This window comes from Phocoena sinus, chromosome 7 (genome assembly GCF_008692025.1).
Source record: "Phocoena sinus isolate mPhoSin1 chromosome 7, mPhoSin1.pri, whole genome shotgun sequence".
NCBI classification, from domain to species: Eukaryota; Metazoa; Chordata; class Mammalia; order Artiodactyla; family Phocoenidae; genus Phocoena; species Phocoena sinus.
Genome location: NC_045769.1, coordinates 2,738,747 through 2,761,993, shown reverse-complemented (window position 1 = coordinate 2,761,993; position 23,247 = coordinate 2,738,747). Strand labels below are relative to the sequence as shown.

Genomic DNA, 23,247 nt, shown 5'->3' with positions numbered 1-23,247 from the left:
CCCGCTTGGGCGCTGGGGGCAGAGGGGGCAGTAGGGCTTCCCAGGGAGGCGAGCAGCGAGAGCCAGGACCCCCCCAGTTTCTTGGGGAGATTTGCTTCTAAACAAAGGCTCTTCATCAAAATGAAGGTCCCCAGACGGGGGCCCACAGGGGCGGGGGTCCTGCAGGGACTTCGCGGGATGGCCCTTGGGCGCCTTGGTGGCTTGCGCCCAGGCGGCCTCCTGAGCCAGGAAGACCAGCACTTGGGGTGACTCGGGTGGCTCGCGCCTGCCCAGAGCCCCCTGACTTGGACTGTGTCCCCTCGCGGGGCTGGCTCGGCCGCCCTGCTCCTTCCACCTCATCCTGAACAAGGCCAAGTTTGTAGCCAAGGGGATGATGAAGGACTCCCACTGGGTGCTCCGTGGACCAGCCCCTTTGACACAGGCTCCGTCAGGGGACACAGGGCTCCAGATGGGGAGCTCTGGGTCCAGCCTGGCACTGAGCAGCTGAGGCCTCGGGTACCTCCCACCCCCTCAGGACCCAGGTTTCCTCTCCAGGACCAGCCCACAGGCTCCTCTGTGAAGGCATCAGGGACCCAAGGGAGCTTTGACATCCCTGGTCCTGAGGAAGGAACCCCTGGTCCCTCCAGCTTCTATGGATCCAGATCCACTTTGCTCCCAGACCTGAGCCCTCACAGCCATGTCTTACGGGAGAATTGAGTTGGGCCCAGGGCCCAGACAGAGCGGGGCCTGCTGAGTGTCTGCTCTCTGCACCTGAGGACACGTGGTGGGCTGGTGGCCTGGGTGAAAATGAGGATGAAGGTTTCTGGGATCCTTGAATCTTTCCTTAAGAAAATCTTCTGAATTTTCAATCCAGACAGTGATTGAAAGTGCTGTTTCAAAACAAAGACTGAACGTGTCGAAGTGGACTTATTTTGATGACAAATGGGTAGTTGAAAAGGTGGTGTTCTAGGAGAAGGCCTGCTTTCTGCCCCACTTGCCCCCACGGCACTGGGGGGCAGTACTTGGGGTGGGGGAGCATAGCCCACTCCAGGGCCTTGTCCTCAACTTTGGGGCGCCAAACCGCCCTTCATCTGATCAGCAGAGCTGGAATCGGGCCCCTCCAGTTGAGTGATGGAGAATAGTTTAATGAGCTATTTCCGAGGTGTGGGCAGGCTGAGGGGGACCCAGCCAGGGCTCGAGGAGCTCCCAGGGCTACCGACGGTGGGGAGCTGCCACCACCTCTCGGCCTCCAGGGCCAAGCAGAGGAGATGCAGACCCCAGAAAGGGAGCTAGAGGGACAGGGCTGCCGAGGAGCTGGGGCCATTGCTAGAGGAACGCAGCCACTGCCACTGCCACTGCCACTCCCCCAGTGCCTCCCACTGGCCAAACCCAACCAGAATCAGAGGTAAGACAGGCCACTGCCACAGTCTGTAGTGGCCAGCCTGCAGGGGCAGAGAGCAGGTGGAGAGGGGTGGACAGGGCACAAGGATGGGCAAACAAGATCTCCAGCACACAAAGCAAACACAAGAGATTCTCATGTAAGATGGACACTCATGTACTCATTCAAGCAAGGATGGTCATGGAGAATCCAGGCCTCCACACCCCTTTCCAAAGCCCCCAGAAATCAAGGCTCATCAGAGGGCTTGGGGCTAGTGCGGAATCTAGAAAAGGGAGCAGGTAACTTTGGAACACGTGCAGATGCCCACCACTCTCAGACCACGGCAGGTGACCACCTGCCCCGCTCCAGAATACTCGTGTGTGCCGGGTGGGTGCATGCTGTCTTTCCCTCAGACCATGTTGGGTAGACTGAGACACCTCCAGCAGACCCTGCCTGCAGTGACCACAGTGCTCTCAGCAGCCGGGCCCAGCACAGCTGAGCCGGGTGAAGCTCCCTTTGGTCCCCTCCCTTTGGGCCAGGGTCTGGGGATGCTTCTAGACATTTGCACTGGACTTGGATTTTCCAGTACCTCCTAGACAAGACCACTTCATTACTGAGCATCTTCCCTGTGCCAGGCAGGGACAGGGATTGCTGGAATCAGCCAGCTGACATTTGTAATTAAACGGACTGGTCAAATGACGGTTCACTGTGGTCCATTAAGACCACTGCATCAGTTGGCTGGTTGACCAGTTGGCCCAGTGGAAAGTATGCGTGCCGACCTGGATTTTGGTAGTGACTGAAGAACGGGGTGGTTTCAGCCACATACAGCGTAAGGATGTCCACTCCTCCAGGGCTGTGTCATTCGTCTTTGGTTCCCAGAGCCTAGCACAGCGCTGGACACTCAGGCTGAAACATACCTGCCGTTGCTATGTGTGCAGGACTAGGTACATAGCAGAGCAGCCGGGCATGAAGCGGATTAATTGAAGAATGGAGTAGACTGTGATGAGACTCTTCACGGAGAAAGTAATTGCCTGTTTGGCATGAACACCCTAGGAGGCAACGTGATGTCCTCAAAGCTAATAGACTGTCCTAGGAATTACCTTGGTCGCAATCACATTTTAGAATGTGCTTCTTCCCACAATGGCAAACGGAGCCATCGAGAGCCTACCATCTCGCGTTAAGCTGAGAGGCGGGCTAAGGCCTAATTTTAAAATGAATCTCTTGAAAACATGGAAACAATTAGCAGAAAATAACCCAAGAGACCCTCTTGGTGAGAGGTGAGAAGGAATGCTTCCCCTGAGCGTTAGACATGAGGTTGCCCACGGTCCCATCCAGGAAGTACGTGCAGGTTCCCAGCACTTGTCCCTGTGCTCAGCACGCAGCAGGAACTGAGTCAACGTTCATTGAATTGAACTGAATCTGTGGGCTTCAGAGCTACTGACCTCAAGCTGCGGGGGCCGGATCTGGGCGAGTTTTCATTTGGTGGCTCCGTGACCTCAGGCCAATCCCAAGACCTAGCCTCAGTTTCCTTGTCTGTGCAATGGGGACAATCACGTGACTTGAGAATTAGATGATGTCATGCTGGGAAGGCTCCGATGGACAGCAAAGGTTGCCCGCCTGTATACCGGGAGGCCACACAACAAGGTTCCCATCGTTTTGGGGGGCAGAGGGAGCTTTGATTCCCATGACTTCATCTGCAAAGGTCCTTCCTTTGGAGGAAGAGAGAAGAGTGGGAACAGCTTGACTGCAGCAGGCCGCTGGGAAGCCAGGGCTGAGGCCGTGACATGAGGGCCCAAGAATGAGGATTAGATTTCAGCCAGGCGTGAAGGCGCGTGGGGGAGGCCGCCTCGAGCCCCGCCCGCTCCCTCCTGCGGCCGCTCCATCCAGTTGCCCCTCCCTGGGATCCGTTAACTCACCCTCAGATGCCACCCTCACTTCTGAGCCCACGGGATGCAGCTGCAGTGGAAGGGGCCCCCAGGGCCATCGGAACCTTGTTTGTGGTGGTCCTTGAGCTGCATGCTGCTTTGCTAAGCTCCCCCCTCCTCTGAGTAGAGGCCATTTTTGGAATGCGACCCCAGAAACCTGCAGGGAGCCCCACCTGAAGGCCCCAGCCCTCTGTGCTCTCCTGCCCCACGGCCAGGCTGTGTCATCACCTCCGGAGAGGGTTACTGGAGGCTGCACAGCACCAGAACGGATCTGATTTGGGGCCTCTGGCAGGCCTATGACATCATGAGGACTGTTCACTGTTTGGGAAAATAACTGTTTTTCACATAGCAACAGCTCCTGTCCTCAATGCTGGCCTTGTGAGGACTGGGGCTCCCGACTGTGAGTTGGAAATGGTGTCACAAGACTATCTTAAGGATCACGTGACCCAAATCTGGTCCCTCCCTCCCCGCACGTCCCCCTGTTATTGCGCCCATTGTACAGAGCAGCAAACTGAGGCTTCGGGGGATGAGTGCCTAAAGGCCCTGAGGTGTGCCTCCTCCAAAGCCTCAGAGGGCCGTGTGAGGACCAGGTTTGCTGAGCAGACCCGCGGCTGGGTGTGACCTGGGCTCTGACCATGCTCTGCCATGGCCTCCACGGCCCAAGGCCTCTGTCTTCAGGTAGGTCTGAGGGCACCTACCCTCCGCGCCCCCATGATGTGATGTGATGACCCTCACTGCTCAGGCAGCCTGGAAGGCAAGCAGGCCTCGCTCGTGGCTCCACACGGGACCTGCCATGGACTCAGCTCCTCCTAGAGCAGGCCCTGAGGACACGTGCATTAATCCCAGCTCTCAGCCAAGGAAGCTGAGACTCCAAGGAGCTCAAGGACAGGCCGGCCACCCTCAGGTGAGGGGCAGAGCCCAGGTGGAGCCCCTTTCCCACCACATCGGGCTGCCCCCTTGGACTTCCATCCCCCCAGGAAGGGAAAGCTCGTGATGAGCCCCGTGGTTCAAGAGTGGCAGCCGTACACTTTTCCCTGGGCCTCGCTCACAGCCAGACCCCCATAGGAAACCCCACACCTAAGGGGTTCCCGTCTCAGGGAAAAGACAGAGCTGTATTTTCAATAACCTTCAAGTTCATCAGCAAGAATAGGCAGGACCCTGATGGGCAAAACATGTGGCTGTGAAGATGTGACCATGCCCAGGGCGCCTGAGGGCCCAGCCCGGCCCCAGCCCGAGCCCAGGCTGTGAGTCCCTAGCGAACCCTCATCTCGCTGGGCTGACCAGTGAGAAGTGAATGAGGTGCTGGATGTGGACAAGCTTTTTCAGAAACATGAAGGTACTGTTCACAGAGCTGCATCTCCTGAGGACAGAAGCCCCTCTCTGCCAGCGGACTGTGGGTTTCAACGATGAAAACACCCCACACTTGGCATCCCATGGTCCCAGATGAAGTCTCCCCCACAAAATGAAAGTGAACAAAATTTTAATACCTAACGCTGAAGCACACGCCCAGCACACACACACACACATGTCATTACAAAGTTCCAATGCCCGGCTTCCTAACAGATGTTCCTTGTGGGACCAGAAATGAGAAGCCACCCAAGAAGTCCTGAATTCTTTGAGAACCTTCTGGCAACACCATCTACAAATTTTGGAGCAAATGGCCTTATTTGTAGCAAATGGTTGCCGATGGAATAAGTTCATATAGTTTATTGAGTATGTATTATAAAAGCCAGTATTTCTCAAATATCTCCTTGGAGAGCTGCAATTTCTAGAGGAATTTCAGTTTTTTCATTCCACTGATAATTTCCCCCCCAAATTGTATAAAGATAAAGACAGAACTCCTCTGCAGTTCTAATTTGCCTTTCAGTAAGTCTCATAGAGTAAGTCTGTAGGACACACCCTGGCGGGGACATATTCTCAGGGTGGGAAGGGTGTTTTTCTCTTTAAACCCCCCCAAAACTACCACCATCCCCCCATCCTACAGGAAAAGAGGCAGAATCACAGGGAAAAATTAACATCTAATACCAGGCTTTTTCGAAAGTATTAAGTGTTTCCTGTCCCCTGGAAACAGTGCAGGGGTGGGGAAGACCGCAGGCGATGCGGTGAGGCCCTGACTGAGGATGACCCCCAGCCCCTCCCCCAGGCCCTGGCCGCACTTGCTGAAATTGGTGGACCCACCCTCTTAAACAGGACAGGGGGAGGTCCCCCCTCTTCTCAGAAGAGGTGGAAATCATCCCTTGTGAGGGTGGCAGGCCCTTGTAAGGTGCAATCCTCAGCTGTGCCCTTCCCTTGAACCCCCTGAATAAAATGCATTGTTTACCCACCAGGTTCAGGCCCCTCGGGAAGGGACACAGGAGAGTCTGGAGCGCCAGCCTCGGCAGGCAGTCGGGGCGGGGTGTGGGCGGAGTGGACGGTAGGGGTGGAGAGGCGACGCGCAGGTGATAGAACAAACAGCCCAGGGAAGAGTCAAGGGGCTGCTCTTTTCCGGGAGAAGCCTGGACCCCAGGCCTGCAGGGCCTGGTCCACCTGTGCCCGCGGCGTGCCCTGCGCTGATCCTGGTGGGCTGCGGGTAATGTGGTCCCGGGTCGGATCGGCCCACCGCCCCGCCCCACCCCACCCCCGGCCCCCAGGTCGACATTGGGCTCAATCCTCCCAGTCCAGGCCTCAGGGCGCCCGCTTCAGTGCAGGGCGCCTGTCCCCGGCTGTAGATTTGCTCCGTGCCCCACCCCCGCCCCCGGAGGCCCCTGCAGGTGCGCCCTGCTGGGGAGGAAGAGCCCATCCCTGACCTCAGGGCGCCCCAGCCCTGGGGAGAAGGCTGCCTCTGAAGGGAGGGGCCGCCGCCTGGTAAAAGGACTCCAAGGAGGGACCCTGACGGTCTTCGCGCTCCGATGTGCTCAATCCAACACGCAGGGCGCGGCCGGGAGAATGGGGAGGAGGCGTCTCGAGGTCCCCGCAGAAGACGCGCGGGATAGGGAGGGGAGAGGGATGCCCCGGGTCGGGAGAAGGGGCGTCCGGGCTCCCCGCCAAGCAGAAGCGCGGGACAGAGCGCAGGAGGGACCGGGGGCCCCCAGCTGGGGCGGAAGCGCGCTCGACAGCAGGGGGCGCTCAGGCCACCGCCAGCCAGCGCTCTCCGAGCCCCCTGCTTCCCCTGTACTTCCTCCCTCGACCCCGCGCCCCCTTTCCTAACGCGTGCCCCGCCCCGCAGCGCCCCCTTCCCTCCCCGCACCGCCCCCCCCCCGCCCCCGCGGCTGCAGCGCGCGCGGGAGCCGGGAGGGGGCGCCGGCGGTGATGCGCGCTCTCCGGGCGACGCGGGGGATTCAAGCGCGTTATAAGGCGCGGAGCCGGAGGGCGAGTCCCAGACGCAGCGCTCGGAGGAGAGAGGGACCCGCCACCCGCATGGCCCCCGCCTGCTGTCCTGCCGGAGCCCTGATGCTGGCGTACGCGGGCCTGCTGGCCGCCGCCGCGGGCCTCGGCTCCCCAGAGCCCGGCGAGCCCTCGGGGAGCCGCGCCCGCGAAGAGCCGCCTCCCGGGAACGAGCTGCCCGCGGGGTCGGCCGCCAGCCCGCAGGTAAGACGCCGCCCGACTACTCGACCGGGCCCCAGCGCCCCAGAGACCTCCGGGCCTCAGCTTCCCCACCCGGAGCCCGCACCTCCTGAGCCAGGGCGCCCCGGAGGCGGAGGGCGCTTGCTTCCGGGGCGGTGGGGAGCGCGGCGCCGCGAGCGGGGACCTGGGCTGGCTTGGGTGTCCTCCTTTGTGAAGTGGGCAGAAAAACGTTTAGCTTGCGGGGCAGGCCCAGGAGGTCTGGTCGCCACCTCACTGCACCTCCCCACGGGCGCCTTAAGGCCAGCCGTGACCTTGGCTTTTGGGGTTGTTCTTTGGCATTGAAGCAAAGTTCTACCAGACCGGGGGAAATGCCTTTTCTTTGGGGACTTCTGCGTTGGGAAGTGAGTAAAGTGTAAATAACTTCATTCTCCTGAAATGGGAAGAACGTATTTGTAAAAGTGTGAGCAAGTTACTGACCACCACCGCACCCCACCCCTGCCCCCAATCTGTTTGGTGCAAGTCTCTCTGGAAAACAAAAACTGCCTTCCTGCCGGCTGGGGAGGGTGCAGGGGAGAAAGGGGTGGGGTGCTGGGCCCCCAGTGACGTGTGATTTCTGGCTCAGCCTGCTTCTTCCTTCCCTTGCTACACAAAAGGGTGCTCAGGTTGGAGGAGGCTGGGGAATTGGGGCCTTCAGAGGGGCCCTCAGTGTGGGTGGGGCCTTTCAGACAGGGAGGCGAGGGCCGTCGGGGAAAGAGCTTTGAGTTTCTTTTTTCTGAAGATGCCTGTGGGCAGTGCAAAGAGCAGAGCCTTGCTGGGACCTCAAGCCTGCACCTCTGCTCTCAGCATCACTCTGGGAACCGTGATGCCTCCACTAAAGAACACCCCCATTAAAGACAGGTGGAGGTGTCGGCCAGCCCTGCCTGCCCCCTGGGAAGGGCCTCCCCGAAGCCCTCGTTCCCATCACCTCCGGCCACTTCCCATGGACTGAAGGCAAACCCTACCCAGCCAGCCAACCACAACCCCTGGGGGGCAGGGTTGCCAGATGTTGGGCTGTGGTGGCCAGGAAGCAGAGGGGGCTTCACGTGCTTCCAGGTGGGGTTCTGGCCTTGGACCCTCCTTGGGTCCATGGAGGCTCCTTTCTGAGAGCCCCTGGAGGCTGGAGACTTCAGTCGGCCAGGGCAGTTGCCAGATACCCACCCATACTGCTGCAGGCCCATCTCCCAGATCCCCAGACCAACGTTGTCCCACCTGTTTCAGTTCCCCAAACCAAACTGGGGTCTGAGTCCTTCCACAGGCTACTGGTCCAGCTGGAGGGCCAGTGTGGCACACCATCCAGCCCATGTAGAATCCTCCTGCCACGTGTTTCCACTGAGGGCAGCGTGAGGCCGTGAAGTGAGGCCACAGGTCCTGGTGTCCGTGGAGAGGAAGCAGTCGGGGGGTGCCTCGCGGGGCCCAGCACCCAGGGAGATGTGGGGAAGCCCCAGGCACTCTGAGGCCTTTCCGAGGCTTCCCAGGCTCCTCCATCACAGAAGCCCGTCCCCATCACAGCACACTGGCTCCTGATGGGAAGCCCCAGATCCTTGCAGAGGGGCTGCCAGACCACTGAGTCTGCCTCTGACGAAAGGGCCTGGTGGCTCCAAGATCCCAGGGTCCTTCCATCAGTCACCGGAGTCGGCACCCATGACCTCATCTAAGCCCTCTGGAGCCAATTTCCATCCCAGCTGGCAGCACTGCCTGGAGCTCAGACTGTGCGAGGCCCACTGCCCGGAGGGCCAAGGGCCTCTCCCTGCAAGGTACCTCCTGGAACTCTCCTCCATGTCAGGACTAGTCAGAACGCACCATGAAGGCGAATGGACATTTCTGGAACCATCACTGTCCTTGCTTAGGTCACGCATCTCAGAAGTCCTGAGGCAGATGAGTGGTGTCACATGCCGTGCAGGCGCCTGGAGTCATATCTCAGTGCTGGACACCCCCCTACCCCGGTCCCCCTAACCGCACTGGACTGTAGGCTTCACATCCCTGAGGGCTGAAATTGGCCTCCCTGGAACTTCGGACCATCGGGCTTGGTCGGGGGGCCTGCTGGTAGTCGGGGGCCCCTGCCTGAGCACCCGTGGAGCCGGTGGTCTGATTCTCCGACTCCCAGGAAGGTGCATTCACTGCAGCTCCCGGGACGGAAGCCGGGACAGGCCTGGTGGCCCAGCAGAGCCCGATTCCCACGCACCCGTGCCCAGGGGCCTCTTCTCCCGCAAAGTCCAGGCTGTGGAGTGGCCTGTTCCCCAGGGGTCGTCCTCCGCGGGGCTGAGGGCCGGGGCTGTGCTGTCTTGGAGGGCGCAGTGATGGGCCCGAGGCTGCCGGAGGCCAGTCCTGCACAGTGACCTCCTGCAAAGCGTCAGGGGAGGCAGACCAGCTGATGGCCGCCACGTTCCAGGAGCCCCCCGTGGAGCAAGTGCGCGGCATCGATCCGCGAGATGCCTGGATGCTCTTCGTGAGGCAGGGTGACAAGGGCGCCAACGGCAAGAAGGGGAGCAGAGGCAAAGCCAAGAAGTTGAAGGTGAGCCCTGGAGCCCCAGCCAGTGTTGCGTGTGTGTGTGTGTCCTGGGTGTGTGTGTGTGTGTCCTGGTGTGTGTGTGTGTGTGTCCTGGGGTGTGTGTGTCCTCGGGTGTGTGTGTGTCCTGGGTGTATGTGTCTTGGGTGTGTGTGTCCTGGGTGTGTGTCTTGGGTGTGTGTGTGTGTGTGTCCTGGGTGTGTGTGTGTGTGTCCTGGGTGTGTGTGTCTTGGGTGTGTGTGTGTGGGTGTGTGTGTGTGGGTGTGTGTGTGTGAGCCCCCACCCACGGGCCTTTCCCCAAACTCCCAGTCCACCACCACCACCCCACACCCCTCACTGGCTCCCCCTGGACACCTTGAGCAGTTCCGACAAGCAGAGACCCTCACCCTTGGGCCAGAGGGCACAGAACTGTCAAGCTGGGGCCTAGTGACCCTGAGTTTGGGGCCTGTTCCAACCATTTACCCTGCACGCCTGGAATGCCAGGCAGCCTCACTGGCTCCCCGCTTTCTCTCCCCTCTGCATCCTGGCACGGGAGGCCTGGTTTGGCCTGGTAGGGCTGTCAGGGACCAAGCTGGAGGGGCCTACAGGCGGGCTGGGGTGGCACGGTCTGGTTCCTAGTGGCTGGGGGACATGGGGGCCCTGGCAGCTGCTGGCCCCCACTCTCATTCAGCCTGGCAGGGACCTGGCACCTGGTCCTGATGGCTGACTCTTACCTTGAGCCCCGAAGAGGGCTGTGTCCCCTGGGGTGAGCACTCTGGTCACGGCGGTGCTGCCCATGCTGAGTTCGGGCCTCACCCTGCCCCAGATCTGACCCAGTGACCGAGTGCCGGGCTCTGAGCCTGAGGCAGCCGGGCTGCTGGGCTGTCACCATGGCCTGACCCGTCACCCCCGACGCTGAGCTGGGGGCTCCCCCAGGCTCCTCCTTGCAGGGGACTTCCTTGCTCCTGGGTGGGTACCAACCCAGCCCAGTGAGGGCTCCTTGAGGACCCCAGGCCCCGGTGCTGGGCCAGGCACAGGGAGGGCTTGCCAGCTGCTGCCGAGACAGACCTTGAGAGTCGAAAGCAGCCTGGCGTGTTCCTCCCTCCCCTTTTCCCTCCATCAGGAAATCCAGCCCCGGGGCTGGGCTGCAGCCCTCTGCTTCTCCGTTTGTGCACTTTCCTCCCCCCAGCCCTGCCCCCAGGGGCCCCACCACCCTGAGGCCCTGTGCCTGCAGCTTTCACTGCCTCCTCAGGCGAATCGGAGGCCCTGGAGGCTGACCTCCACCCCAGGGGTCAAAGCAGGACCCCACCCCCCCTCCCTTGCCAGGCTCAGTGGCAAGAGCTTGCAGAGGGGGTGCCCGTGGTCCCCAGCCTGCCTGTTCAGATGTCTTCACCGTCAAGCTTCTCTTTCAGCTCGGTCTGCCAGGTCCCCCAGGGCCCCCCGGCCCCCAGGGCCTCCCGGGCCCCATCACCCCACCTGAGGTCCTGCTGAAAGAGTTCCAGCTGCTGCTGAAAGGTAGGGAAGGGCACCCACCCCACCCACTGCACCCCCGGTGTGAGCGGGGCCGGGGAGGGCATCCTGGAGGAGCTGAGGTGGACTAGACCTTTGTCTGTTGACCGGTATCCCAAGGAGGCTTCTGCTCTGGTGCTGGCCTGGGTCAAGGCCGTGGGTCGGGAGATTGCGGGGGAGGTGGGAGGAGCGTGGTGAGGAGGTGGCTTCCAGAGGAAGGTGGACTTGGCCACTCGGTGTTCAGCAGGGGCCTGGGGACCAGCATCCATGCCCCACCTGCGAGTCCGGTGAGCCTAGCAAAGGCTGAGAGATCTAAGCCCGTGCCCCCCAGGTGGGGACTGTCAGGGGGGGCTCAGGGCCCCGTAAGCTTGTAAAGTGCTCCTCTGATCCCTGCAGAGACACCAGGGAGATCGGAGGCTCAGCCCAGTAACACAGGCCCCCTTCTACCCCCTGATCACCTGTGCCCCCGCCTCTTCTCCTGACAGATCTCTGCCGCCGGCCTCAGAGCCGCATGGGAGGGCACCAGGAGGCCGCCCTCACGGGGCAAGGAGGATGGTGTCTGGGGGCAGCACAGGGAGGAGGATGGGGCAGCCGCTGGAGGCCGCAGGCGGAGAGAGCAGCGCTGAGCGGGGCTCCGGCACCGAGGGCGGTGTCCCTGCACTGTGGCCAGCTGCCGAGTCGCAGCTCACGCTATTGACTAGATAATGTCATTGTGAAGAGCTACTGAGTCTCTCCCCCTTCAATTTAATGTACTGTTCATTTAAATAGGCCAGCTTCAGCGGCTGAAGAACCTCCATATTATGTGCAATAGAGCTGCAAAATTATTTATTTATACCCAACTTCTTTTCAAAAATGACCAGTCTGGCTTAAACTATTGCATTCCCTGATACAACAAAAATGTAAACAGAGAAGAAACAGCAGCGGGAAGGGGGAAGAAGCAGTAGGACAGGCAGGTGAAGCAGGAGAACGAGGGTCCTGGGTGAATCAGCCCTGAGCTTCCCGGTAGCCAAAGCGTGAAAGGAAACAGGTGCAGCCGCAGGATCAGGAGGCAGTTTCCGAAGACCCGCCAGGCCCGACTGCGTGCGCCCGGCGCGCGGTTCCGGGGTAACCGGAAATGGTCCCCCGCGCTCTCAGCAGCGCCCGGGTTTGGGGAAGGGGTCCGGGCGGGACACGGAAGGGCGAGCGAGGTGGTCCCAGCGCGGCCACCGCTCGCTCTGTGTCAGGCGCGGTGCGCACACGCGAGTGCGCGGAGCCTGAGCCCCGCCCGCGCGGCCCCGCCGCGGTGCCGGCCGTCCCCGCGGAGGACGAGGAGGACGACGACGAGGCGGCGGCGGCGGCGGCGGCGGCGGGCGCGGGCGTGCTGGCGCTGCTGGCTGCGCCCCTGGCCCCGGGTCCACGGGCGCCGCGCATCGAGGCCGCCTTCCACTGCCGCCTGCGCCGGGACGCGTCGGTGGAGCGGCGCGCGCTACACGAGCTCGGCGTCTACTACGTGGTGAGTCCGGGCCGGGGCGGCCGGGGCGCGGCGGGCGCGGCGGGCTCGGGGTGACCGTCCGTGCGCCCGCAGCCCAACGCCGAGGGCGCCTTCCGCCGCGGCCCGGGCCTGAACGTGACCAGCGGCCAGTACACGGCGCCCGTCGCCGGCTTCTACGCGCTCGCCGCCACGCTGCACGTGGGTGAGGCCCGGGGCTGGGGCGGGGCCTGGGGGGGTGGCGCCCCGCCGCGCTTGGTTCCCGCCGCCCGGTGACCGCCCCCGTGCCTTCCCCGCAGCGCTGGCGGAGCAGACGAGACGCGCGCCGCCGCGCCCCCGGGACCGCCTGCGCCTGCTCATCTGCATCCAGTCCCGGTGCCAGCACCACGCGTGAGTGGGCGCGGGCAGGGCGCGCAGCCCGGGCGCCCGCCTCCTCCCTCGGGGCTCCCCCCGGCTACCGTCAGGCGTTCCTCCCGCCCTGGTGCGCGCTCCCTGAACCCCGACCCGGGACGTGGGGGCCCGGCCCGCCCCAGCCCCTGCTCAGTCCGCCCCCCACAGGGGACTGACTCCCATCCGGCGACCCGAGGCGCCAACGTCGCGTCCCCAGGCCTGTCCTGACCAGTCTGTGCGGACCCTCCCCAGGCTCTCTCCCAGCCCTTCTCCGTGAACTTGTCCAGCTTCCCGTCTCTTGCTGGTCCGGGAGGGCAGGGCTGCTCCTTCAGTGTCCCCAGCACCCACAACAGCCCAGGCAGAGAGCAGGTGCTCCCCAGCGGTTGCAGAAGGCATGCATGGGTGAAGTTCAAATCTTCTCACTCTGGTTTGGAAAGCCCTGCACCGATTGGCCTGAACCCAGCCTCACTGCTGCCAGCCCCGCACCTCCAGCTGCACCGGCCAGTGTCTCGCTTCCCATCAGAGCCAGGATTTGCTGCCCGGCCCTCACGGCACACCTTCAGCCCTGTGGAGCCTGTCCTTACTCCTCTTGGGGACCCAGTTCAGATGCCACCTCCACCAGAAGCCCTGGCTAAGACAGCCGTTCTCAGGGCACTTTGCTGGGTGTCGGGCGCTGCGGTGACTGTGAGCACATTGTGGGTGCACTTGGTGGTTCCGGGGCAGGGGTCTCAGGCCCACCCTCTTTCTGTTTTGGCTGCAGCTCCCTGGAGGCTGTCATGGGGCTGCAGAGCAGCAGTGAGTTCTTCACCATCTCGGTCAACGGCGTTCTGTATCTGCAGGTGTGTGGGGCAGGCTCAGCTATGGGGGGGGGGGGGCCACCTGGACACAGCCGTGGGGGTGACTGGGCAGGGAGGGGTGCTGGTGGGTGCTCAGAGCTCTGGGTGCAGTGCCCTCAGCCTCCAGGCCCGGGCAAGGGTCAGGGCGGCACAGAGCACTCCTGCTAGTCCAGGCAGAGCCAGGCCGAGACCGGGGCTCCTTTCCCCAGACCTGGCCCCCCCCACATTGAGGACTGGTGCTTCTGGCCGTAACGAGCCCTTCGGAAGGGACTCAGTGGGCAACGGGGCGGGGGGCAGTGACAGAGATGAGCTCCTTGCCCAGGATGACATCACGACCCCCTGGCCCATTGGGACTTCGGGAAGCAGACGCAGTTACTTCCTACACAAAACCCCAACTGACAGTCTCTTCCTAGAACTGTGGGGATTTGGGCAAGGGCTTGAGAAACTGATGAAAAGACGAGATTTCCTAAGAAAGAAAAATTTAGGTACAGATGTGCGGAATAAAGCTCACATGTAAATAGCACTAACTAGGCCAGGCCCGTTCTGAGTACTTAACATCAATTACCCATTACTCACAGCACTTTGAGGTAGAAAATATCATTCCCCTGTTTACAAATAAGGGAACTAGGGCACAGAAGCGTTAAGTAATTTGCCCAAGCTCGCACAGCAAAGCCAGGATTGGAGGCCAGGCTGTGGCTGCAGGCGGCTGTGGTTGCTGGAAGGCGTTTAGAGGTCTGGTCCCTGGCACTGCTGCGTGAACTCAGATGGCACACGGCGCGCCTGGGGCCTTCAGATGCAAATGCCCAGATTCTGCATCTCTGGGAGTTCCCAGCTCACATCTGGGGATGTGACCCTGCTGATGCCTGGACCACATTCGGAGTAGCCAGGCAGAGTACCAGTCCGACCGTGGCTCTACCAAATGGGTCAGTGGCCAGGCCTATGGGGGGAAGGGGCACCGTCACACGTGAGTTCAGCACGCTTTCAGGCTTCGAGTGCCGCAGAGGGAACTGTTTGACGCTCGAGCCCCGCCCTGGCCCTGAGCAGAGGCTTGCTCCCCTGCACACGCGCTACAGGGAGCCCATTGGTGCCGGGGCTGATGGAGCTGGGGAGGAGGCACTAGACCAGGCATCAGGGGTGCTGGGTTTGAGGGCAAGGCCTGCGGCCCTCGCTCCTGTCCTTGGGCGGGGCGGGGCGGGCATGGTGTGTGATGGGCGCACCTGCAGGCCGGCGGCATCCAGGCTGACGCTGACCTTCCCCGCAGGTGGGGCAGTACACCTCCGTCTTCCTGGACAATGCCAGCAGCTCCTCCCTCACAGTGCGCGGCGGCTCCCACTTCAGTGCTGTCCTCCTCGGTGTATGACCGGCCACCCCAGGCTCTCCCTCTCGCCGGGCAAACGGAGCAGGAGTGCGAACAATCTCGGGGCCGTGGCGGAGTGGCGGGGGCCACACGCAGGAGGGAGGCCGCCGAACTGCCCACACTGGCCACCGCAGTTCAACCCAGAGATGCCACTACAGGCAGCCCGGGGAGGTGACACGCAAACTGGCAGTCCCAGACTGGGAATGATTTCAGGATGCCAGCTTAAGTTAAAGGGGAGACGTTTCAGCGTGCCCAGGAGCACGTGCTTTGTCCCTCCCCAGCTGCAGACCTGGGCCCCTCCTGGCCCCAGTGGCCCCGGCAGCCTCAGCTTTGTTGCTGTGGCCCAGCCCCACCTTTTCCATCTTTCTTAGTGTTCTCACGGGCTGCCTGCTGGGAGTGCCAGGACAGAGGGCAGAGGCCGCCCAGCCTGCCTGGTCCCCACCTGCCCCTCTCCCAGCCCTGCCTTTAGCCTGCAGGGACCACGGGGCCCAAGCCTCTCCTTGTGGCCCCGGGGCATAGCAGCCTCAGGCACCAGAGAGACACTGGATGGGGGCTGACAAGGGACAGTGACAGTCTGGAGCTGTTTTCACTTGTGACATGTGCAAGGTCACTTGCACGCTCACCCAGCCTTTCCACATAGGAGCTGCACCCTCCCCCTCCGTCACAGACCCTCTCGAGGATGAGGGCCCCTTGCCCACCCCCTTGCGGCCCTGGCTCACTGCTCGGATCCACCCACCAGATGAAAGAGCTAGAACACCCTTGCAGGTCAGGGGCGGCCAGGCCCTGCCTGCCCACCTGCACGGATGAAGCGGACGCTTCCCACAAGCTGACAGGCTCTCGGTGCCCAACCACAGCCTAGCCCCGCTGGGTCCATCCAGCTCTGGGGCTCTTGAAAGAATCTTCCCCACGGGGGTGGGAATATGGCCCCAAGCTCAGATGGGTGTCCTGAGAAGACCAGGTCCCAAGTCCTTCTGTGCTGCTGCAGCAGTGATGGGATGCGGGTAGCAGTGGTGATGGGGGTCTGGGAGTTGCTGCAATTTCTTTCAAGGTGCAGGGCCCCCGCTGCCTGCTGAGGAAGTTAACCCAACCCCTGTACCTACACACAAAACAGGCTACAGGAACAGGGTACCATAAGATGTCCTGGGGGCCAAGCTGGTCTGGCAAGCCATTGCCCCCTTCTCAGGCCTGGGAGAGAAGGGGGCAATGGCTGCAGTCACCTCTCACCGTAACCTTCTAGCTGGCCTTGGGATGAGCAGGTGACTGGCCAGGCCTAGCTGATGCCCCGGAGCCCTAAGCTTCCAGCGCCACAGTCAGGCTCAGACATTTCCCTCCCAGCCAGGGGACCCCCCGGCGCAATGCACACAAACCACCACTCTGTGCCCTTTGGCAGTCCTGGCACAGTTCTCAGTAGGACTCGTACCCGCCCTACCAGGAAGTGCGAGCTGGCCGGCGTCCTGCCTGCCCATGTTCTCTGATAAGGGATGGTGTGGCCACGCCCTTTTCTGGATTTCACTTTGTATCCAGATATTTTAGAGAAGCTATCTTTTACCCTTGAAAAACCCACAGATGTCTTTCATTTTCTCAATATGAGTGTGTCACACAGCAATTTATTGAAGTATTTATTGTATAATATTGTCAGGTGGAATATATATATATATACACATACATATATATATAAACTGACTTTTGAGAATTACTTTATGTGATTATACAAAATTATAGAAACAAAGGGCAGACCTTAAAATATAGGGTCTTAGTCATTTAGGCCAGGCTCACCGAGGACAGCGGAGTGAGCTCTGGGAGGGGAGGTGGAAGCATGTTTCCAGCCCACTGGGGCCCTCAGACCCATGGAGAAGGTGGCAGGGAGAGCCCGTCCAGGGAAGCCCAGCACCAAGCCTCTCCCAGCTCTAGGACACTAGCGGTCTGGGGATTAGGGATACATGGTCAAAGACTGGTGCCTCGTTTGCTGTAAGAAAATGTTTATTGAATAAATTGTCCCACTTCCCAATTCTGAGACGCTGAGGTTCTTTCCTTCCGCGACGCCACACCGCGTCGTCCCAGTCCTCAGCAGGAGTGAAACCTGGCTCTTAACACTCTGGGGAAGGGTGTGCTGGAAACGCTCCCGAGGTACTTGTAGGGAGGCCGGTCCCACTGACAGAACTGACGAGGTGATAAGGCCATGTGCGCAGGCTGGGCAGGGCCAGCAAACATGACAAAACAGCTTCAAAAGCAAATTTTCAGAATCTTACATCATCCCGAGGCAGCATTTACACAGACCTAAAAGCTGCTTTACTAAGTAATTGCAGCAATACCAATGGCCTGCTTTACATATCAATGAGGGCTTGAAAAGAATTTTAAAGTTTGTTTTTCTGACTAGGCTCATCGTGCATTTTTAACATCTTTGACAAAGTGTGATGTGACCATCAACCTCAGCCCAGCACAGAACCAACTGAATGCACATTCCTAAGACTAAGACGGGAGGCTGGACTTGGCCACAGGGAACAGCAGCGTGACTGCTCAAACCTGGAAAAGTACGCATTTTGCACCCGGGGGACCCAGACGTGAAACCCAGTAAACCCAGCCCTTCTTAGAGTCCCTCAGCCCGACTGAACCTGTCATCACAGAACTGGAAGTAAGCAGAATCCCGTGGTGTTTCTGGAGGGCCCGCCGGGGGCACGCTGCTCCAGAGTGGCCACCTCATCTCGTTCCCCTGCCGAGCCTGGGATCATGCCACATAATGTTTTGTGACCTTGTTTTTGTATAGACAGCTGAAAGCAGCCAGAGTGCTCCAGCAGCCCTGGGCTCTAGTCGTGGCCTGTCCAATGCAGTCATTACCTCGATTTCCTCACTGTAAAATGCCACTTCCCCAAGCAGTTATCAGGAGGGTGAAACAGCACAGGAAAGGTGCGCATAAACCACAAAGCACTGCACAACGAGCAGCTTACTAAGGATGGGCCGTCATCACCGGCCAACCCAAGATGCCCATAATGGTTTTAACGAGGAGAGACCCAAAGCATATTCGAAAGCAAACGCAACCTCTGAAAGGTCAAGAGTTGCTCAAAATGTAATAAGATAACTCAAAAGTCTAGAAAAAAAAAAACGAAACCTTTATTTACAACCATGGGAATCCCACAGGAGTACACGAAACACACAATGTGCACAACACAGAGTGAACGTTGGAAGTGACCACCACGCCGCGCCCCGGCCCACAGCACCTCAGTGCCCTATCCGCACCACCATCACGGTGACATTGTCCGCCGAGCCCCGCTGCACCGCCTTGTTGGCCAGCCTGTTGCAGGCGGCTTCGTAGCGGGCGTCCACGGCGGGCTTCCCTTCTCGGCTCTGGATCTTCTCATCCTACCGGGCAGGAAAGGGGCACTGGTGAGTGGGGACCCTGCACCCCATCACTCTCCTGAGACACCACTGCCACAAGGAAGAACTGCTCCCCAGTCCCCATCAGGGCGGGCAGGACAAACTGACGGGTGAGTCCCCGGGCTGGAGTTCCCACTCCCAACTACAGGGAACACGGGGGAGGAAGGGGGCTTCGGGACTTCTCCTCTAAAGCCCAAGTGCAGCTGGGACGACTGGCACCCTCTCCCTTGTGGGACTTCTTACCTCAAGGCAGGACAAGATGAAGTTCACGGCTTCTTCTGGGTTAAAGACCTTGAAGAGGCCATCACAGGCCAGCAAAATAAACCTACAACACAGAGAAAAATATAAATGGGTTTTAGCAGCAAACTTTATTAAATGGCCTGGCAGTGGAGGTAAAAATATTTGTCCAACTACTCAAAGGCTAAACATTTTTTAAAACCAATTTAACTTCTATGAGACAAAGGTTAAAACTACTTAAAAATATCTGTAGGTGAAATGTTACACATCAAAATTGGGACTACTCTCTGTTCACCGAAAATTATGGATTAACCCAAACCCACTTCTTAGACAAACTCTAGGAAAATCACCAAATAAAATCCATCAGGTGTTACGATAAATACATGCTAAATTTCTATCACCACATGCCTCGAGCCATTTCCCAAACATACTGCGTGGGCCAGAAGGTTCGTTCGGTTGTTTTCTGTAAGAGGGCTCTGTAGCACTCAGTTGTCTTTAACATCGTTCCAAACAATTTTGTTAGATTGTATGTGACAGCTGTCATATCAGCGTACATTTAAAACAAAGACTTATCGGGCTTCCCTGGTGGCGCAGTGGTTGAGAGTCTGCCTGCCGATGCAGGGGACACGGGTTCGTGCCCCGGTCCGGGAAGATCCCACATGCCTCGGAGCGGCTGGACCCGTGAGCCATGGCCGCTGAGCCTGCGCGTCCGGAGCCTGTGCTCCGCAACGGGAGAGGCCACAACAGTGAGAGGCCCGTGTACCGCAAAAAAAAAAAAAAAAAAAAAAAAAAAAAAACTTATCAAAATTGGTGAATTTTTGTGTAGCCGTTTTAATACTGAAGATGGGAGAAAAAAGCGCAACATTTTCGGCATATTATGATTATTTCAAGAAAGGTAAAAACGCAACTGAAGTGCAAAAAAAGATTTGTGCAGTGTATGGAGAAGGTGCTGTGACTGATCGAAGGTGTCAGAAGCGGTCTGTGAAGTTTTGTGCTGGAGATTTCTCACTGGACGCCGCTCCATGGTCAGGTAGACCAGTTGAAGTAGTGATCAAATCGAGACATTAATTGAGAACAATCACCGTTATACCACGCTGGAGACAGCCGACACACTCGAAATATACAAATCAAGCGCTGAAAATCACCTGCACAGCTTGGTTGTGTTCATCGCTGTGATGTTTCGGTTCCACGTAAGTTAAGCGAAAAAAACTTTCTTGACCACATTTCCGCATGTGATTCTCTACTGAAATGTAATGAAAATGTTCCGTTTTTAAAACAAATCATGATGGGCAATGAAATGACAATAACGTGGAACGGAAGAGATCGTGGGGCAAGCGAAATGAACCACCACCAACCACACCAAAGGCCGGTCTTCATCCAAAGAAGGTGATGTTGTGTATATGGTGGGATTGGGAGGGAGTCCTCTATTATGAGCTCCTTCTGGAAAACCAAACGATTAATTCCAACAAGTACTGCTCCCAATTAGACCAACTGAAAGCAGCACTCGACGAAAAGTGTCCAGAATTAGTCAAGAGAAAACGCATAATCTTCCAGCAGGATAACACAAGACTGCATGTTTCTTTGATGACCAGGCAAAAGCTGTTACAGCTTGGCTGGGAAGTTTGATTCATCTGCCTTATTCACCAGACATCGCACCTTCGGATTTCCATTTATTTCAGTCTTTACAAAATTCTCTCAATGGAAAACAATGTCGATTCCCTGGATGACTGTAAAAGGCCCCTGGAACAGTTCTTTGCTCAAAAAGATAAAGAGTTTTGGGAAGATGGGATTGTGAAGTTGGCTGAAAAATGGCAGAAGGTAGTGGAATAAAAGGGTGAATACGTTCTTCAATAAAGTTCTTGGTGAAAATGTGTCTTTTATTTTTACTTAAAAAACCAAAGGCACTTTTTGGCCAACCCAATAAAACTGACAGTTTGTGGACTTAAGGAATGTTCTCAAGCACTCACTCCCCACGTGAAGAACCACCTTCCACTTTCACCATCTGAGAACGGGACTACCTCCCTTTCAGAGTCCCCTCTAGACTTCCCAAGGAAAGTCTTTCTGAACAATGATGGATGAGACGAGACAGTTCTGGTTCTCCTAGGACAGTTTCCCCACAGATCTAACACCCTTTTCTCCTCATTTTAATACCCAGGTCCTGGTTTTCCTCTTTTGACTGGGCATTCATTCAACACGTATCTACCAGGGCACAGGTCCAAGCAGGTGCTGGCCCCTTCCACTGATGTGACAGACCCTAAGCAACTGGCCATACAAACACACAACCATGATCCAAAGCAGAGGGAGCTCGAGCAGTACATACAACAGGGGGCCTGGTCTAATGTGGGGACAGACGAGACTCCCCTGAGGCATCATCTAGAAAACCAGAGGAGCTGGTGGAACCGTGTCCTAAGACGCTCACTCAGCAGGCGGGGGGCCGGGGTAAGGCTCCTCCCTCGCAGCACTGGCCTCCCCGGTCTCCTTCCACTGCTGCCTTAGTTCACCTCCCCCATCCCCACCCGCAGCAAGGGCCAGTGCATCAGTTCCTAACTGGCCAGCCTCTAACACTGACTTGCTGAGGGCTTCTGGCACTAGGCATGGTGCCTCACCTTCAAGCAGCTCAGAATTAGGGGCTGGACAATTAAACAAGGGGTCTCTTTCGCAACCTAACTTGACTCTGCTTAAAAACCTCCCAGGATTCTCCACCAATTATGAGCTAAAATTCAAGCTCCTCAGCAAAGAATCCAGGGCCTTTACAATCTGTCCCCAGGTACCCTGCCATTACTTTCCTGACTCCCTATTATGGCATCTGCCTGGCCACATTTTCATCCTGTCCCTTGTGTCTGCTCTGCCAAAAAGCCCTTCTCTTTTCTCCAGCAAGGATGCCTCTCTCCCCCCACGGCCAAAGTCTCCCAGAGCACCCCACACTCTTAAGACACACTAGACTGGAACCGTCCATTCACAGGTGCTCCCCCCGGCAGACTGTGGACCCCACGAGAGCAGAAACGGCATTTCATTTATCCCTGCACCTCTAGGGCCTAGCACAGTGCCTGAGACATGGCTGCCCACCCCAGGTTCACTACACAAACTGGAAGAAATCAGAAGAGAAACAAAACCATGTGTGTGCACACCTGTGCCTCTGGGAGGTTTTACCTGTCGTTGGGGGTCAGCTGGCAGCGTCTGATATCTGGCACAGAAGTGACCCCACAGCGCTTGTACTGCCCATCCCCAATGGAGCGGGACACCTCCAGCACACCCAGGACACGCCCGTCCCTAAAATGAGGGGAAAAGCAAATTCAGATTCCATCTGACAGATCACGGGTCACAGTACTCAGAATCCGATCTTAAAAGCAGAAAAATGGGATAGAGTAAAAGATGTAACCTGTGGCATCCACATCTCTTAGCCTCTAATACATAGCAGCGTCTGAGCATTTGTGTGCCGTCTTCTTTGTTCTCGGTCGTTCACACTCCTGCTGCCCCTGGCTCCTCAGCCCGGCAGCACACTGATGGGGCTAGCGCCCCCTCTAGCTGGCATATGGCAGCCCTGGGCCTAATCCACTGATCTGCCCAAAGCCCAGGGTCAAACTTGATTGGATGGGGACCTGGCTTTGTTTTTATCTTAAAGCTTCTCACGTGATTCAACCATGTCACCAGAGTTGAGAACAGCTGGAACAGAGGGATATTTTGTATTTCACTCTAATCAGATTCCCAGACTTGGAAGCACGTTTTCTCTGCACTGGGCATGAATGTGATTTAATGTGACTCCAGCACAAATGGCAGTGTTCTGCACAGCATTATACTGCCACCCATTCTATTTTTAGATGAGGGACAGGGAGATGGGAAGGTGACCTATAAGAAGACTCCACATTGTAAGACAGAGTTCTGTCAGCAGGAGGAACAGTCCCTAGCCTGACACTCCCAAGGACAATTCTGGCGGTGTACTTGCTGTGTGACCTCGGGCAGCTGCAACCTCCCAAGCATCTAGACCCTCATGTGTAAAACCAGAGCCCACGCTCGACGAGGTGCGTCAGAGCACTCAGCACACAGCAAAGCTGTGCGTGGAGGTGTACTGTCACCACGGGGCTCCCAAACGATGGAACAAGCTCTGGAGAGGCTGTGTGATGGACACACATGGCCAGAAGCTGCTCGCCTGGGTCTGGGCTGCTGTCTCATAGAGTCAGAGCTCAGCCTGGCCCCTGGCCCTTCACTGTGCCCACAAAGTCGCCCTCACCCTCCCAGTGGTCACAGCTGAATCACCAGCAATGAAGACTTCTGCCGGTGTCTGTGAAGAGCTGAGCAGTCTTCTCAAGTGCAAACAGTAAAACGCGCAGCAAGAGGGGCCGAAGTGCACAGGGGCCGAGCTGAAGAGTGAAGTGGGGCGGGGGGCGGGATCCCTCAGCCTCAAGAGCGCCTTTGAGGAAGCAGCTCAAAGCACGAGCACCGCGAGAAGCCAACAAAGCGCTTCTTCAGGATCAAGGAACTGGGTGCCTGGTGCACACCCAACCGCACCCCCAAGTCATAAACCCAGCTTGTTTCAACGAGATTGCGTGCAACGGCAGGTCCCAAAGCCCCAGTTACTACCAGCACAACTCAGTACACAAAATGTGGAACAATTCCTGAGTCTAATGAAGAAAAATGTGTGCGCCACAACACAGAAGCTGCCATTTCCATTCTTGTTTACTGAGCAAAGTTCTACACAGAGTGGAAATCTTACACTCACTCAACTACTGGA

At 58.2% G+C, this 23,247-nt stretch overlaps 2 protein-coding genes across 8 annotated transcripts in view; one reads left to right on the top strand and one right to left on the bottom strand.

Annotated features, from left to right (window-relative positions):
• The first annotated feature begins 6,678 nt into the window (after positions 1-6,678).
• ERFE (erythroferrone) lies at positions 6,679-16,984 on the top strand. The gene is made up of 9 exons (XM_032637740.1): positions 6,679-6,849; positions 7,404-7,424; positions 9,254-9,376; positions 10,762-10,864; positions 12,082-12,350; positions 12,423-12,531; positions 12,626-12,716; positions 13,477-13,555; positions 14,814-16,984. Exons 1-9 carry the CDS (start codon positions 6,679-6,681, stop codon positions 14,910-14,912), a joined length of 1,065 nt encoding a protein of 354 aa, XP_032493631.1. The 3' UTR covers positions 14,913-16,984.
• Positions 16,985-17,993: 1,009 nt separating this feature from the next.
• The window catches only part of ILKAP (ILK associated serine/threonine phosphatase), a 29,371-nt gene continuing 24,117 nt past the window's right edge, over positions 17,994-23,247 (bottom strand). For 6 of the 7 annotated variants that reach the window (XM_032637236.1, XM_032637238.1, XM_032637242.1 and 3 more), the window contains 3 exons: positions 21,669-21,788; positions 18,525-18,606; positions 17,994-18,266 (listed from right to left, as the gene is read on the bottom strand). In XM_032637236.1, the coding sequence (XP_032493127.1) occupies positions 18,126-18,266; positions 18,525-18,606; positions 21,669-21,788 (343 nt within the window). In that variant the 3' untranslated portion in view covers positions 17,994-18,125. The remainder of the gene's footprint in view (positions 18,267-18,524; positions 18,607-21,668; positions 21,789-23,247) is intronic. The other variant, XM_032637239.1, reaches the window with a different exon arrangement.